The 17,021-nt window shown below is 37.1% G+C and overlaps 1 protein-coding gene across 5 annotated transcripts in view; it reads left to right on the top strand.

Moving 5' to 3' along the window:
- The first annotated feature begins 4,506 nt into the window (after nt 1-4,506).
- The window catches only part of CSTPP1 (centriolar satellite-associated tubulin polyglutamylase complex regulator 1), a 167,191-nt gene continuing 154,676 nt past the window's right edge, over nt 4,507-17,021 (top strand). For 3 of the 5 annotated variants that reach the window (XM_088145696.1, XM_088145695.1, XM_088145693.1), the window contains exon 1: nt 4,631-4,646. Coding sequence is in view for 2 of the 5 variants with exons in the window: in XM_088145691.1 (XP_088001817.1) it covers nt 4,601-4,646 (46 nt within the window). In the remaining 3 variants the exon portion in view is untranslated. Of the gene's footprint in view, nt 4,647-9,979; nt 10,137-17,021 lie in introns of those variants that run through there. The other 2 variants (XM_088145691.1, XM_088145692.1) reach the window with 2 other exon arrangements.

Raw genomic sequence — 17,021 nt, 5'->3', positions numbered from 1 at the left:
GTGTACTATTATAATCATTTTTAAAAACTTGCTTTGGGTTGTGCCAAGTAGGAGGGCAAAAAAAAAAAAGGGGGGGAAGAAGATCCCTTAGAGCTATGACTGTATGCATACAGGACAAATAATGCAGCAAAATGCAAAATGCACAAGGAGAGAGATTAAGAAGTCCAAGTATACGTCCTTCCTGGTATGCAGTCTCTATCCTGTTTGAGTAAATTCTGAAAATACTCTGATATTGCCTCTTTGCATATTCTTCTGCATGTTGCCATCAAACTCTGAGTCTCATATTATTGAAAGATACTTTCCCCATACTCAGTAGGAGGACTGTTGTATATAGCCAATTGACATGTGAAATACTGGAGTTACTTAGGAGTACCCTGTAACACACACATAAAGCTTAGGTTCCCACATCCCACTAAGCCACATGTGGCTTGTTAGTTTTTGATGTAGTACATTTAGAAATACTAGTTTATAGGTTAGCATGTTATGTGAACCCAGCTAATTGCTATTTATTCTGTAAAACCATATTAAAACAAACAATGGCTTAATAGGATGTGGACATTGCGTTATGGGAGATCCTGCTTAAGAGGGACCTTTCTGCTACAGCAGAATAAGGATGTCACAGGAGTAACAACAGTGGAGGAGGGAGAGAGTTATGTGGAGCACTCACATACTGAAGTCTCCATGTCTGAATTGCCATTTGAAGTTCCTGAGCATACTGATTATGTGCTTTTGGCTACATTGTCCAATGCAGTTGCCTCACTGATTCCGTTCCATATAGGGTATCAAACTGGCTGCATCATAGTGTGAGAAGCATCTCATCCTCTTGGTTACAGCAGTTGCATATGATTGACTGGCTATAGGCAAGGAGCCAATGCACAAGGAATTCCATGAGTTTACTCTGATCTGAAAAGGTGCTTCAGAGTGTGCAGGGGAGATGTGAAGCATCTTTTTGGAATCAGATCCAAAGCACCACACAGTTGTAATCATTGCTTACCTTGGTCTGATGGACTTTGTTTCATTAAATAAAATGGCAACCTAGGTAACTTCAACCCTTTTCCTGATATATCATGTCAGGACATATGCCCACAAATGCAGGGCAAATAATATTATTTGGGTATCTATTTGGATTGACTTTTTCTCCATTTTTGAGAGTGATAGCTCTAAAAATAACAACCAAATGAAAATTAAATCCAATGTTTCCTTAAAGGATAGGGAAAGTAAACTCTGATAACCTCTCACTAGAAGAACAGGTGATTTCTGCAATAGATTTTGTAATACTGGATGTCCAGCTCTGTCAGACCACTGGGAAAGTGACAATAAGCAGAGTAAAGTGTATGAAGGACTCCAGAAGCAACATCTTGTTTTTATTTAGTTCTCTTTTGAGTCATTAACAGTCAGGCGCCAGTAGTGCTGAAACTTATCATTATTACAACCACAAATGGGCTTTGTATCCAAGAGGAAGACTTTATCCTTTAGCTGGCCTTAGGAGAGAGAGAGAGAAAAAAAAAACTGTCATAAAAGCAAAAAATAAATGTTGGGGAAAAAATCCAGAGTGAAATACAAAATGAAATTATTAAACCTTGATCTAACATAGCAAGCATAACTAAGTAGCCCAAATCATGACAAAAGAAAATAGCCAGATAACAATACCTAGCAACTCTAATTATATTTAAGGACCAGAACAAGAACTGTTAGGCATTGTTTCACTGTTTATCCCTGCTTTTACTTCTTTTCCCTAAAACATTTCCTACATCAAATGTTAAGACTGGACAGTGTTTGAGGTAGGGTGATTTCTCTTTACAAGCATCGTATTTTCTGGGGTGAAAAATATGTGTTCCTCCATATCTCACTGAATTATAGCTTCATACAGACCTACTTTGTACAACTAATATTGAGGTGCACTGAAACTCAGCAATATCTGGAAGGAAGTCACCTAACCAGGAGTTGTTCTTTTCTTTCATCTTGGTGGGCCTGATGCCTTTCAGAAGAGAAAGCCCTATTCATCTTTCAACCACTTTTTTCTGCTCAGGGACAGGATGGAAGCAAGATTTCCTAGTCTTTTTGTACTGTACATATGGAAGAAGGGACTGCTTTTTCCATGTGCAGCAGGGGAGAAAATTGCTTCCAACCTCCTCCTTCAGATGGGGAAAGGAATTGTCTGCCCCTGCTCCAGTACTAAGAGACCACCTCTAGGTGAGCTCTCTCAGCACCAGGGAGAACAGGGTTAGCACAGCGATAGAGAAGGCATGCCTCCTGGGTCCCGCTAAGTGACACTGTTTAATAGATAGAACTCAGCACACCAGCCCTGTCTAATATTGTTGTACAGAGATAATTCACCTTAGTTAAGGTCAAATTTCAAAAGGATCCTGATAATATAAAGGCATAAAATGAAGACTGGATTCATACATTGTAATAAGCCATGCATTACTTAACCATGATTTGTTGGATAAACCTTAATTGGCTGGGTTCACACAAAATGCCAAGCCAAAGCCAACCAACCAGATTATTGCTTAATATGATAAATGAAGCTACTAAAACTATATTGTTGATAGATCTGGATGATATTCTTGAAAATACAAACAGAGATGGGAAATTTTTTTGATTATACAATCAAAACCTCAACCTTCCCCAACCTCAGTACCCTCCAGATATATGGGCTTTTGAGAATTCTAGGAGTTGAAATCCAACATCTGGAGAATGTCTAGGTTGGAAGAGCCTATGCCTAGACATAAAGTGTAGGTCTTTTTAAAAAATTTTGGCTTAGTGCAATGGGTAAACCCAGCCATCTATCATAATAGTGAAACAAGACATGACTTTGTGTAATGTATAGTTTCAACATTTTTGTGTAAGGTCAGTAGAAGTGAGGAATATGTCAGGTTTCTGAGATTTACTTTACATTTGATTAGAACCCAGAAGTCCGGCAATTAGAACTAGGTGCCAAATAGTATCTTTGGGGTTTTCCTTGGTGGTTTAACATGCCATAGCCCTTCTCCGGCAATAAAAAGAACTGACATCATAAAACGGGTTTTCTGACTGTGGCCTCCATTCTATGTTTATAGAATCTTGCTAACCCAAAGCATTGTCCTCAGAGAGTATCAATAGTTTTGAGGTAAAGATTGGTCAATATACAATTACTGTGATGCTTGGTATATCTTGCTGGCCATTGACTTAAACATCTTTCCATACAGTCAAGACATACCTCATTTCACACCCTAAACAGTTAACCTGACTTCACTCTCTAATAAAGGGTGGTAAGTATGCATTTTTTAGTATCTTGTTGCTGTGGTGAAAAAGTCAGCATAATACTCATGGACTAGGGACAAGGTATGTTCAATATTATGTGACGAAGAGGGAACATTGGTACTGCCATGGCATTCTGGTGCCAATATTAACTGGAAATAAAGTATTAGTGTTTGTGAGATACTTTTGATATTAAAATATATGGGTATCTCTGAACAACAGAACTGAATTCATAGTCCTGTTATGCACAAATCTACTCCTTGTTCCCCACTTTTCCTCCATTTCTACTGCCTAATTAAAAGTAGAAGAAAATACTATTTTTGTTTTTGTTGCTGATAAACTATTTGGAATCCCCAAACACTGGGGATTGTCTACCAGAAAACTCCTATTTTTTGCCCACCTGATAAAATAAGGGCAGTCCTTGTTGTGCCAACAATATAGCTGAACAGTTACAGGTATCTGTGATTGCTTGCTTCAAGATGTGCACGACTAAAGGGCCAAAATGTTAGTAATTTCTTACTAGAGTCTTGCATATAATCTGAAACACTGTCTAGATGAAATCTGGTGCCGTACAGTACTTGCTCATGGGTGCAGTAAGATGGAGGTTAGGCAGAGAAAAATAGCCATTTTTACAAGAGTTGGGTGGAATCCTTTGAGAAGCATATTTTAGTACAAATGACAAAACAGATCTGCTCCTTTGGACATCTCAGAGGATAAGCAATGGCTGAATTTACATGCCCTGCTTAACCATGGCTTACTCAACCTAATTTTTTGGGGTTCTCAGGATGCACACTAAACCACAAACTAGCTACATGGGCTGAGTCCACAAAACATGGTAAGCTAAAATGAGGTTGGCTAGATTGTGGTTCAGTGAATCTTGTGTGTGTTAATACTCAGAATATCAACAATTTTAGCTCCTAAATACTGTAACTTAAACATTGCAAAGCTGTTGATTTTAAGGACAGTATGCCCTCCTCTTTCGAATAAAACCATTACCAGTCACAGCGAAAGATGAGTTACTGTTGTTACAATACAATGTCCACGAGGAAAGCGGTGAAACACACCTTCCTCTGCTGAAGCATCTTCTCCCATATCTGGACCCTTCGGCTGTGAAAATGAAGCCTATGCAAAAGTGAAACAAATCCGAAGGATCACTTTACTAAGCAGCCGGCTACCTGACCCAAGGGAGGAGGAGGAGGAGGAGGATGGAAGAGAAGACCAGTTCCTGGTGTAACCTCGATCCCCTTCCTCCAGCATTCCGACTGCCGAGTCTTGTTTCTGGCCGGAAGCCATTTTCCTCGCCGCAGCGTCTGGTGTCCTGGAAACGGCCCGGCGGAGGAGAGTGGGCTGCGCTGACAGGATGCTGAACGCGGATCGCCTCTCTCAGCCGGGGCTCGAGTATCTGGGTGAGGCTCCAGCGGGCGCGGCGGGAAGAGGAGGAGGAGGAGGAGGTGGAGGTGCAGGTGGCTTCTCCGTTCTCGCCGCGGGGCGTGGCGCAGAGTACAATGACCTAGACCTAGTCCGTGGGAGGGCTGGGTTGGAGCTGTCGGCTTGCCAGCCCTCCGGGTGACTTGCCTCTGTCGGTATTTTCCTGTCGCGTCCGAGGTGGGGATATGATGCTTTAGGGCAGTGTTTCTCAACCTTGGCAGCTTTCAGATGTGTGGATTCCAAACTCCCAGAATTCTCCAGCCAGCCTACTGGCTGCGGAATTCTGGGAGTTGGAGTTCACACAGCTGAAAACTGCCAAGGCTGAAAAACACTGCTTTACCGACCAGGGCAAGCCAGCATGTCACTGGAACTACTTGCTCTCTCTCAGAGCTTGGGACTAAATTGTACTGTGAAGGAAAAATTGGAAACGACTACCAATGCAACCATTTCAAATATAACAATTTCAAGTAATAAACATTTATTTATATTGTAATAATTGCTATGTTATAATAACAGCCTGGAGAGATTGTTTATCATCTGGTTCTCTGGCCAGTGGTGGTTCCTTCTGAGTAAGTGGCCTGGTTCACACAGCATTGCTAAGCCATATTTTGTTGAACCATGGCACAGTTGTAAGGTCTACCAGAGACCATTGTCTGGGTTCACATAACCCTAAATTAAACAAGCTACAAGGTTTTGGTGCAATGTGAGAGCCCACTTGTGGTTTAATCAGTAAACCATGGATCAGCAAATTATGGCTTAGCATGTGTGAACCTAGTCACTATGCAGGAAACCTCATTTATCACTCTAAAATATCTATAAAACTGCTTAATAGTTGTCTAAATGTTTTACAATTTTGCATTCTTCCCCTCCCCTCCATAATACCCCTACTCTGTATAAGTCCACTTGCAGATTATGTTTAATTGGGTTATTGCGTCATGTGAACCCTAGTTATTTTGTGTCAAGAAGAGACTTAACTGCTTTCAAAATTATCTCAATAGTAATGTATCCTATCTTAGTCAGGCTGTACAGTACAAACTTAGAAGGAAAGCTGAACATACTCTTCCAGCCTTTGGATATAGAGATGGGAGCCTAGAGAGGGCTGACTAAAATAGGAAGTTCCAGGCATCATCACCATCACTATTACTACTTCCTCCTCCTCCTCCTTAGAGTTGGGGAGAAAGGGAGTGAATTGGCAACAAAAATGGGGTGAAGGTAACTAAATCCTCTTATACTCTAGCCATTTATGTCAGCCCCAACCCTCAGTAGTCCACTGTTGATACATGCACATATGTGTGTACATACACTTACACAATCAAAAAGAAAGCCAGGAGTAGTCAGTTAAAAAGATGCTTGGGATACCAGGCTAAATGTCTGCATCCTATTTAGTCACCACAATCCTGCCTTTTACCAGTTCTTTGCCTCTAGGCAATTAGGTTAATAGTCATCTAAAAGTAGTAGCAGTTTTTGAGTTGATCAAAATCACTTGGAATTCTCTGTCTCAACAAAAAGTTAAAGCCAAATCAAAATTTGACATATCACTTGGTCTTCAGAGATAAATACAACTAAAAAATTGTAAAATAAGGATTACCTTACTCATTAATAAATGTAGTCTGCAAACAACTTAAACTATAAAACATACTTAGACACAAAGTTGATTAATATTAAAAGAAATAAATAGAAAAACCTTTAGTTTTAATCTTATGTTTCTGCTCTATGTGGAACTTAAAATCTAATCTCCCAAAATGGAATCTCTGTTCAGAAAGGAAAATCTTAGTCATTAAATTGCCTCAATGCTATTTAGAGTGCCTGTAATGTTAACATGGCACTTTGTATCTTGGGGGGGGAATACTTTTTTTTTTTTTAAGCTGTTGAATAATACTTTAATAGAATCTAGTGAAAGTAAGCAAAGTTTGGAAAAATGCCTTTCAATCTTTTTTGGCATTGATCTGCAGTTATTCAAACAACATGCTTTGAAGAGAATGGCAACCTTATTCCAGGTGCTTTATTGTATTTCTCAAGATCTTGCTAATAGTATTATCTGTCTGGGAGACTATAGGTAATTGTGACGAGAGAAACCAAATCAAGTTAATCTTATTCAGAAGACTGTTTGTTGCCCAGGGCTGTCATATCAGGTGTTCTTTGAAGAGATGCTTAACTCAGCTTCCTCACTTTTTGGGATGGATGATCTTTTAAACACACTCTCTCTTTGTCACACACACACACACACACACACACAAGACATGCAAGTTAAATGGGGGCTTCCAAAAATCCTTCTGCTATGTTATAGTGAATATCCCATATTCACATTATTTTCTATATGGTATTTAATTATAATAAAGCATACTTCTGTTGGACTAAGTTCATCATCCAATGCTTTATATTTTTTCTTCATCTTTCACAACATTTATGTTCAATATATTTTAAGAAGTTGATGTTTCAAAAATTATTTCTCATTGGTATAGTAGTTGCAGTGTCAGTTGCTTGATTGGGTTAATTGGGAATGATATAACTTAACCTTTCCTCCCCACCTGCTGGATCCACAAACAGAACCCTTACCCCACTGTCCTTGACATAATATGTTCACTGAATTCCTTTTAAATGTTGTGAACAGAGGGGACCTTGGAGGTGGGGAGTTCTTAAAAAAAATGTAACAGAATGAGAAAGTTAAGCGCAGTCAAGATCATAAGCATAGGGGTCGGTACAAGAAAAAAAAATCCAGTTGTGGTGACAAAAGTCAAACAAAGAATAAGAGGATTGCAGAAGGAAAAACAGATTATTTTGAAATAAAAGCATAGTTAATTTACAATGCTTTAAATAGGAAGTATTAATGTGTAGCCAAAAAAGGGAGCTCAAATGTTCAACTACTTACTGAAGTTAAGGATGTTGCCAATATGGAAACTAGCTAGTGAAATAAATAATAATAATATTACTTAGCTTTTGCAAAATACAATTTCAGTATTCCTTACAACAGCTCTGTAAAGTAGGCCAACATAATAATCCCATTTTAGATGCCAGAGTTCAGGCATAATGATTTTCCTGTGGCCTCTTTGTGAATTCTTGGCTATTCAGCCAGGAACTTTCTGGCTCAAAGTTCACATTCTTAGCTACACCATGTTTGATTTTGTTTCTCAGCCTTGAATTCTTGGTTCCTTTGATGAAACTTGGCCTTTTCAGTGAAGTGGTTTATATATTCCATCTCTAATTGAGGGCTTACTCTTCGGAGAGCAATTTTGAAACTTTTAATTATTTTCTCTCTTGAGCTAAGTTCCTTTCCTTCCCCTCTCTACCAGAATCCTTTTTCCTTCATCTTGTGCCAGCTGTGGACATGTGAGAACATGAGCCCCTGCCAGAGAAGCTCTGCATTTTATAAAGCTTGGGTCTAGTCAGTGCCAGAGATGTTGTGCTCTCTTACAAAAAGGAAATGCTGAGGAATGGGGATATTCTGCCATTGCCAGCCAGAGAGTTCTTGACTTTTAATACAGTACCTGAAAACTAGCTCCTGAAGCACTGCGTGTATGCTTGATGATTTCTGGTTATGCTTTCCTTCCTTTCTGGCTGGCCACCTGCCTTCATATAATTAACCATTTCATATGTAATTAATGTAAACATGTGTTTAGTTCAATTAAATAAAACTAGTAATATAGCTAATTCAGTTATACCTGCAGTCTGGGTTCCAGCAGCACACTAAACCACAACTGGGTTGTTTGGATTTAATGCATCATGTGAATGCAGCCATTATGATTTTTAACCATTGTTTATGGCATAGCATAAGACCAGCCAGTTGTAGTGCATCTAATAAGCCATGGTTAACAAAAAAAATTACACAGTTGGTTTCATAAATCAAGCCAAAGACTGGGTTAGATCCAGACTAAATCAGTCATTGTAACTAAATGCTTTTCATTTTTCCCATTGTTTTTTGATGGTGTATATGTTCAGTTAATTAGTTTGCCTGTGTCTTTCTGAGTCCTAAATAATAGTTTTTAAAAATATTTATGATGGAAAAGATACAAAAAATCTATTAGCCTGACATTTTGGGAACAAGCAAGAAGATGGAAGAGAAAACTCTGTAGCATGCAGCATGCCTTGTGCCTCTGAGCTATCCTGTTGTCATCTGGTGCAATGAAGGATGCTATTCTGTTACCATATTGAAGAATAATTCAACTGTCATTCCATTCAGCTCTTGTATATGCAATGGGGTGGGGCACCATCTGCTATTTCACCTCAAACAGTAAAATGTCTTGGATGAAAACCTGAAATAATAAAAGCAAAAATGATAGCACTACAGTATGTGAAAAACACCAATATGTAAGAAAAAGAACTCGGGATTTTAGTAAACCTTAAGTGCGACCTAAGCAAATACAGTTCTTAGCTGCATCAACAAAGGTATAAAGTCCTGATCATGTGAAATGATACTGTAATTTTATTTCACTTTGATCAAACCTCACTTGGGTTAATCTGTGCAGTTCTGAGCAATGCTTTTTAAGAAGGATATTGGTAAATAGGAACATTTACAGAGAAAGTTGACAGATTGGGTTTGGCAACCAAATTCTATGGAGCAGTGTTAAAGGAACTGGATATAATTGGCATGGAGAAGACATTTAGAAGCCAACTGATACCACCAAAAGGATTTTAGCAAAATATTAGAAAGAATCTCCTGATTGTATTTTCTGTACCTCAGAAAATAGCAGATTGTATGTTACTAGATTTTTAAACAGATTCTGGTGCTTAAAGATATTTAAGATCCAAATATCAGGGATGCTATAGCAGCAGACCTTCATGTTGTAGTAAGGGATTGAACTAGGTGATCTTTGAGAACTCAACCTTTGGCTGAACTATTCATCATACTAATTCAGGAGATTTGAAACCATGATTTGTTGAACAAGCCATAAAGGCCAGACTCATAGTCAGCCTGAGTTAAAAAAAAGTGACACAACATTCAAAGTAAAAATCAACATCATGGCTTACTGCAGTGTGTGGGCCCAAACAATAATTAGAATAGGAAAGAAAATACTGACTTCTATTGCAATCATATGTTTACTTATCAGTAATGTGCCAGCTATTAAGTTAGTGCTTGATGCTGCTCAACTAATTACCATGAATGTAAACAACCTATCTGTGTTTGATATAATACTAAATAAATGAGGGACTAAAAACAAGGTTGTTTGGTAGCTTCAGGAAGCTGTGTGTTGTCTTTGTTATGCTAGCTAAAAACACAAAAGTGTTTGTTTTTAGCTGAGCTCAAGACTGAGAAATGCTTTTGTTCTTAATTTAGATTCTGTTTGACCATGTTGTCCTCAGTGGTAAAATACTCCCAGATTGTACAGCCTCAGAACACATGTCCTAGATCAGCAATATATACCATGTATTGTAACTTTATCTACGGAATGACATGCCAGACCAGCTCATTTTGCCAGGCAATGGAAGGGACCCCCTCCTTCTCTGAATAGTTGTGATGGGATTAATGAAGGGTGAGTCACAAAATCCTGCAAGACAGAGAATGATGTTGGCATAAACTCTTTTTCTGTTAGTTTGGATTATTTGTTTGTCTTGTCCTAGTTGCTGTATATTATGTCAAATATGAATATAAATATGAATATAAAAGGGCTAAAAGAATTGGTTCTACTGAAAATACATAAGTGTTCTTTTTGTAAATCTGATGTCTGAGAGTTAAAGTAACAACCTTTATTAAGGAGATATTCAGAGAGTTAGAATTTCCCATATTTTATTCCAGCTCTGGTCTGTGGTATACTCAGCATTCCTGAATAAAATTAGCCCTAAAAAAAGCTGTAGCCTAAAACAATTGATTCTGGAATACTGATTTTTGCATGACGTGTGTATTTGCATGCACACCTTCAAGTCAGTCTTAACTCCTGATACTTAACTGACTACATAAACAAGCCCCTGCAGTTTTCTTGGCAACATTTTTTGGAAGTGGTTTGCCATTGCCTTCTTCCTAGGGCTGAGAGAGAATGACTGGCACATAGTTACCCAGCTGGTTTCATGCCTAAAGCAGGACTAGCACCAAATTGGCTTGTTGCATGACATACTGCATTAAGCTAAGATGTAATTAGATAATTTATTGCTCAGGGTATTGTGTGAATCCAGCCAGTGTGGTTAGTTTATTGTTCAGTGTGTTGCGAGAATGCAGACCGTTGGATTCATGGAATGAAACATGGTTCAGTTAGCCATGAATTAATGCTGTGCAAAAACAGACAGCAAACATGTATGAACACAAACAATAACTGTTCTGAAGCCAATGTTTGGGGATTATACAGAATCTTAAAGCTGCCATTCTAAGCGCACTTATTGTAGACTTGATCATCTGCAGCCAGGGCAAGAGAGGCGAATGATAAAATGCGTTGCATAATTAAAAAAAAAAGATAAAATGCGTTGCACCATTTTATGCAAACTCTGTCCCTTTTCTACATGTATTATGACAACACGTGTATGTAAGGGGTGGAACTGTTTCAACAGATGCCTCAGTTTGTGGAAATAATAAGATACATTTTAAGCAAGTAATCTGAAATACAAAAATTTACACTCTTTAAATTGTCGCATTTTAAATGCATGTCTTTCTTCCTTTTAGAGTTTTTAAAAAATTAAACCTTGCTATTCTGGATTTAGCTTCCAAAACTTTTAACAGTCAGTAGAGAAATCCCAATGGCTGAAAAGAAATAATGGCCATGATAAACTTCTACTATGCCAAACATTTGGATTTTTCTGTGGTGTTAGCCTCGTTGTGTTTGCACACAAATAAGTCCCACTAAATTCAGGGAAGCTAGTCTCAGGTAATGAGATTGTCACTTCTAGGCACCTTACAGCGTATGGGATAAAGTATTAATAAAACTGTAAATCTATCCATTAAACCAATAAATAATAAATTATACTATTAAAAACTCTAAATAAACTCATGGCTGCTATCAAACCAGTTTGAATGTTCTCTTAAAGTGTAGTGTTTTCATCATCTTCTGAAACATCAGGGTGTGTTCCCTGACTATTAACAACTTTGACTTTGCCAGTAAGGTATCAGCTGCCAAGACAGAACTTCTCTCTTGGCTTGTACCCTGAATAATTCACTGGGTTGTAGTTGTTATGATGGAGCATATTTTTGGAATATTAGCCATATAGTCTGGCTATGGCCATTTGAAAATAAGATCTCAAACCTTGATGTTGTCACAGATGAAAAGGAGAGGGGAAATATGCACAAAGAAAAAGTAATAAAGCACTGTGATAATGTGTCCCTGATAACATATAATACTGCCAAATGTACTGCCCTACATTCTCTAAAGGTTATGGTGCCGCAATAGCTACTGAAAGTTAAGAGCATTAAAAAAAAATACTTGTGCAGTACTGCTAATACATACTTTTAAGTAATATTACTGGGAATGTGGTTATGATAGTTACACAAAAATCAAGGCATTGTTGGCTTAAAGTATTATATTTTTCAGCATTATTATTTGATTCTCATCAAAATAAAATTAACAATAAGATAAAAATCAGATAGAGGAGAAAAGAAGCAGTTTATGATCTGCTACCGATCAGAGCTTTTCAGACTGTGTTCCACAAGAACTTGATGGGGTTCCATGAGAGTCTAAGGGCAAACAAACTAACAAGATTACTTGAACATAGCCAATATTCTGTCATTAGACAATTGCCTCTTCATGAGGAGCCCCAGGAACTTTTTTTTTTAAACTAACAAGGTCCCACAGCCTGAAAAAGTTTGAAAACTCCTGCTCTAGACTCGTCCAAGGTACTGATGTCAGACTGATTGGGCTGTAGTTGCTTAGATCCTTCTTTTTTCACTTTTCTGAAGAATAGAACAACATTTGCTCTCCTCTAGTCTTTTGGCACTTCAGCCACTCAACAGGATTTCTCAAAAATGCATAAAGGTTTGGCAGTTTCCTGTAGGATAAGATATATCTAGCCTCATTCAGAATGAATAGATTTGGCCTGATTATGTTTCCAGAAATAATCTGCATTCCTGCCCCTTCATCCTTTTCTTCATAATTGCATAATAACACATATCCTCTTTTGAGATGATTAAGGCAAACTAAAAGTTGAGTAATTTTACCATTTCTCTGTTGACTTCTTAGTATTTTGCCATCTTCATTGAGTAGCAGCTGTATTGATCCCTTTCTCATCTTTTTATTTTGTTTGTATGGAAATCTTTTTTTTTTTTAACATCCTTACCAACCTCAATTTACTCTGAGCTTTACTCTTTCTGAGATCACTTTTATTGGGTATACCCTTTTTCTGAGTAATATTCCTTAATCATTTTATGATTCATTAACTTGACCCCTATCTTTCTGGACCATACATACTGTCTTCTCCAGCTGCACTTATACAGTGGTAGATATTCCTATTTGGTGGACAGATATGAATAGCTAAATGTAAGAAGCTGCTTAGCTGTTCCATAAAGATTATTGTCACCACTCTGAATTCTATCCTATGTCTCAAAGCAAAGATGGTTTCCAAAATATATAAGTTTGTACAGAGAGAGGACAACCATCACTTCACTTACAAATCACAGAACAGTGAAATAAAGTTTCTTTCTCTTTGCTTCCTCTAATCAAGTAGAAACAAAGTAGTAAAGACCGTTAAGACTGGGAGTGAAAGAGAAATTGTTATATGGTATCACAAATAAACAAATCTGTGATAATCATCTACACTAGCTAATATTAAAAGGAATTGAATATTTGTGTATATCAAGGGTCCCCAGTGATATTCTAAAATGACAGATGACAGGATTACAAACATTCAAAATCCGTACTTACAGACATTGGTCCATGGGAATTTTTAAGATACATTTCATAAGAACAGCTTTCTTCCTTTGTATTCATGTAGAATCAGGGGTGTGAGAAGGTAACTTTGCTTGTTGCCTAGCAACACTTGCAGGGCAAGCTACTGTGTATAAACAGGGAGCAAACCCCATATTCACCAGCACTGCTGATGTTACCTAGTCAGGTAATGAAACATCTGCAAGCAAACAACTAAGGACTCCATAGTTCAACCCTGAGCTACATATATTCTCTTCTATTGGAAGGTAAATTTGTTCATATAAAAGTCCTCCAATTAAATATAGCTAGAGACGCTTAATATACTTAAATGAGTAGGTGTGAATTATTTACAAAGATGAAGCTATCATAAATGTATTGAGATTTAAAATTCAAAAAGAAAAAAACTGAAACCTAACCTCAACAGTCTTGCAAGGAAGTAACAATTTGTGAAACTGATATCAGTTTCTGCTGGCTGAGAGCAATTAGGCATATACTTGAAGCTTGTGCATCTGAGAAATACTTGAAGTGGAACAATTGCCATGAAATATACGTATAAACTATATACACCAAATATATACCAAGTCACAGACAGTTATCTCAGACTTTTATCTAGAGCTAATATTGTTGGAACACCAAGGAGTTTTGGAAAAACACGGTTCTCATTTGTGCCAGTGGAATATTGTACAAATTATGTAAAATGTGTAAAAGTATCTTTTCATACATTTTAAACAAACCATTGTATGTTTCTATTTTTACTACACAAATTCAGCACACTAAAATATCTCATAGTTGCGGATTACACTGAGTATGCTAAGATGCTAAGATTATATATTCTATCATTGTTGGGTGTTTGAAGAATCCTGCCCCAGTGTTCATGCCAAGGAATATCTTAGTTAAGTATAATATAGTAGTATTTATTGTGTTTTTAATTTGTTTATGATGATTATATTGCATCTTTCCTCCAAATAATTCACGATAGTATAGGTTGTTCTTCCACATTCTCAACTTTATTGCAATCTTGTAATGTAGCTTAGGTCCACCTAAGATTAGCCAGTATATTTCATGGCTGAATAACTTTTGAACATGGTATTTTCTAAACCTACTGTTCTATATACCTAGAAAAAGAGTTGATCTTGCCAAGAATGTAGTATATTGAAAGAAAATTAATGTTTGGTTTCGTACATCACTTTAGCTCTTAAAATTGTTTATTTCATTTTTGCTTCGCATGTATTTCACCCAGGCAGTTGTGGTTTATTTAGTAAACTAAGGTTACGTAGTCCATATACAGGTAGTTCTTGACTTATGACCACAATTGGGACCAGAACTTCCATCACTAAGTGATACGGTCATTATGTGAGTCGTGCCTGATTTTACGACCTTTTTGGCCATAGTCAGTAAGTGAATCACTGCAGTTGTTAAGTGAATCTGGCTTCCCCCATTGACTTTGCTTGCCAGAAGCCCCCTGGGAAGGTCACAAATGGTGATCACATGATCCTGGGATGCTGCAACCGCTGTAAATACATGCCAGTTGCTAAGTGTCCAAATTTTGATCACATGAGTGTGGGGACACTGCAACGGTTGTAAATGCGAGGATTGGTCACAAGTCACTTTTTTCAGCACAATTGTATCTTTGAATGGTTGTTAAATGAATGGTCATAAGTTGAGGTCTACTTTTAGCAATCATGCTTAATTGTAAAGGATTACATTTAATTTTGTTTAAACTGTTGCATGAACAGAGCCAACTGTAGCTTATTCAACAAACAATGTTTAAAAAACCTGTGATGTATAACCTAGCAAATAAGGATTAGAAAATACTGTTTTACATCCTCAGTGTGTACAAGGTTACTTATGGCCAGGCTAAGTATAGTTCTCAGTCAGAACCTCTTTAAACAAAAATTAACACTATGTGGAACTTTCTCCTGTATTTTTGTTTTTGTTATATACTGTATTTTTTATTTATGTTATTATACATGAATTGAACATTTTTTAAAACATACTTTGTTTGACTTTATCTGATTGGCATTCAAAATGCTATAGTGCTGGGATCACTTTTGTCATCAGAAGGCATCAGAAAATATATATCAAAATCATGAAAGGTAATGGCATGCCATTTTCATATTGTTGCCAAAAAATCTACAAGGATATGAAATCACCAGAAATTGAGCATGCCATTACCTTCCTCCAGTCAAAATCTTTGGGCTGAGTTATTATCTTGTTTTGAGGCGATTATATCTTCAGGAAAATGGGGACTTTGTGTTGTACATTTTTCCTGCAGGAAAATGATCTTTTTTTTAAAATAAAAAATGCTTAAACATGGGACTTCACAGTTAAAAGCTTTAAAAAAAATACAACTTGAATGGATTTTTATAAGCCAGAATGTCTGTCTATCTTGTGACACAGTTGTATTATGCTACAACTTAGAACTTGTAGTATTTTATATATAAAAAATGGAATATCTTTAATATTTTATCTTTTATCACCTTGAAATAGGTGCTTATGAATTACTCCTGTCATTAGTGTTCATTTACCTGGGTGTAGATAGTGTAAGTCAGTTTTGAGTTGCTTCCTTTAAGACATAAAGCTACTCTTGATTTTCTTCTTATTTTTCTACATTTTAGCAGCCTAATTTGGGGAATTGAGGAATCTTTTTTCTTGTTGCTATTTTTAAGCTACAAGAAGTCAGAGTTCCTTACAAACACATTGTTTGTCATCTAGAAATCTACTGGTAATCCCCAATCCATTTTCTACCATATAATAATACAGGTAGTCCTTGACTTACAACCATCTGTTTAATGACCGTTTGAAGTTACAGTGGAGCTGAAAAAGTGACTTATGACTAGTCCTCACACTTATGACTGTTGCAGCATCCCCATGGTCACATGATCAAAATTTGGGTGCTTGGCAACCAGTATGTATTTACAACAGTTGCAGTGTCCTGGGGTCATGTGATTGCCATTTGGGACTTTCCCAGTGGGCTTCCAACAAGCAAAGTCAATGGAGGAAGCCAGATTTGCTTAATGACCATGTGATTCGCTTAATGACTGCAGTGATTCACTTAATGACTGTGGCAAAAAAGGTCATAAAATTGGGTGCGACTCACTTAACGACTGCATTGCTTAGCAACAGACGTTCTGGTCCCCATTGTAGTGATAAGTCAAGGACTACCTGTAAGTAATATGCTTTGGGCTCAATTTATGTTATACCAACTATGACTTGCCATTGGGCTTGACAGTTCATATACTGTTTTTTAAAGTGCAACAAAGCAAACAAGCAAATCTCACCAGAATAGCCTTGATGTTTTACAGATGAAGTTATGAATAACACTGATGTTCCCCTAGAGAATTAGAACAGCTGTTTATTATGCCTGTTTTATTATTACTAATGGATTAGCCATACCGAACACAAATTGAATACAGTACTTGGTTTTTAATTTATCTTAGAGTAATGAACTCTTATGTTTATTTCAATTACTGATGCATTTTATTAATTAAGTTCTATCAGCTTTCCATATCTCTACAAACTGTTTCCAATTTTTCTTAGTGTAATCAAGCAAAGCATAACATGCTTGATAGAACT

Source organism: Python bivittatus, unplaced genomic scaffold (assembly GCF_059951505.1).
Source record: "Python bivittatus isolate LINGU-HERP-01145 unplaced genomic scaffold, Pbiv_v1 ctg000480_np1212, whole genome shotgun sequence".
Lineage (NCBI taxonomy): Eukaryota > Metazoa > Chordata > Lepidosauria > Squamata > Pythonidae > Python > Python bivittatus.
Note: the sequence above shows the minus strand (reverse complement) of the source record. Positions and strands in the feature narration are given on the sequence as shown.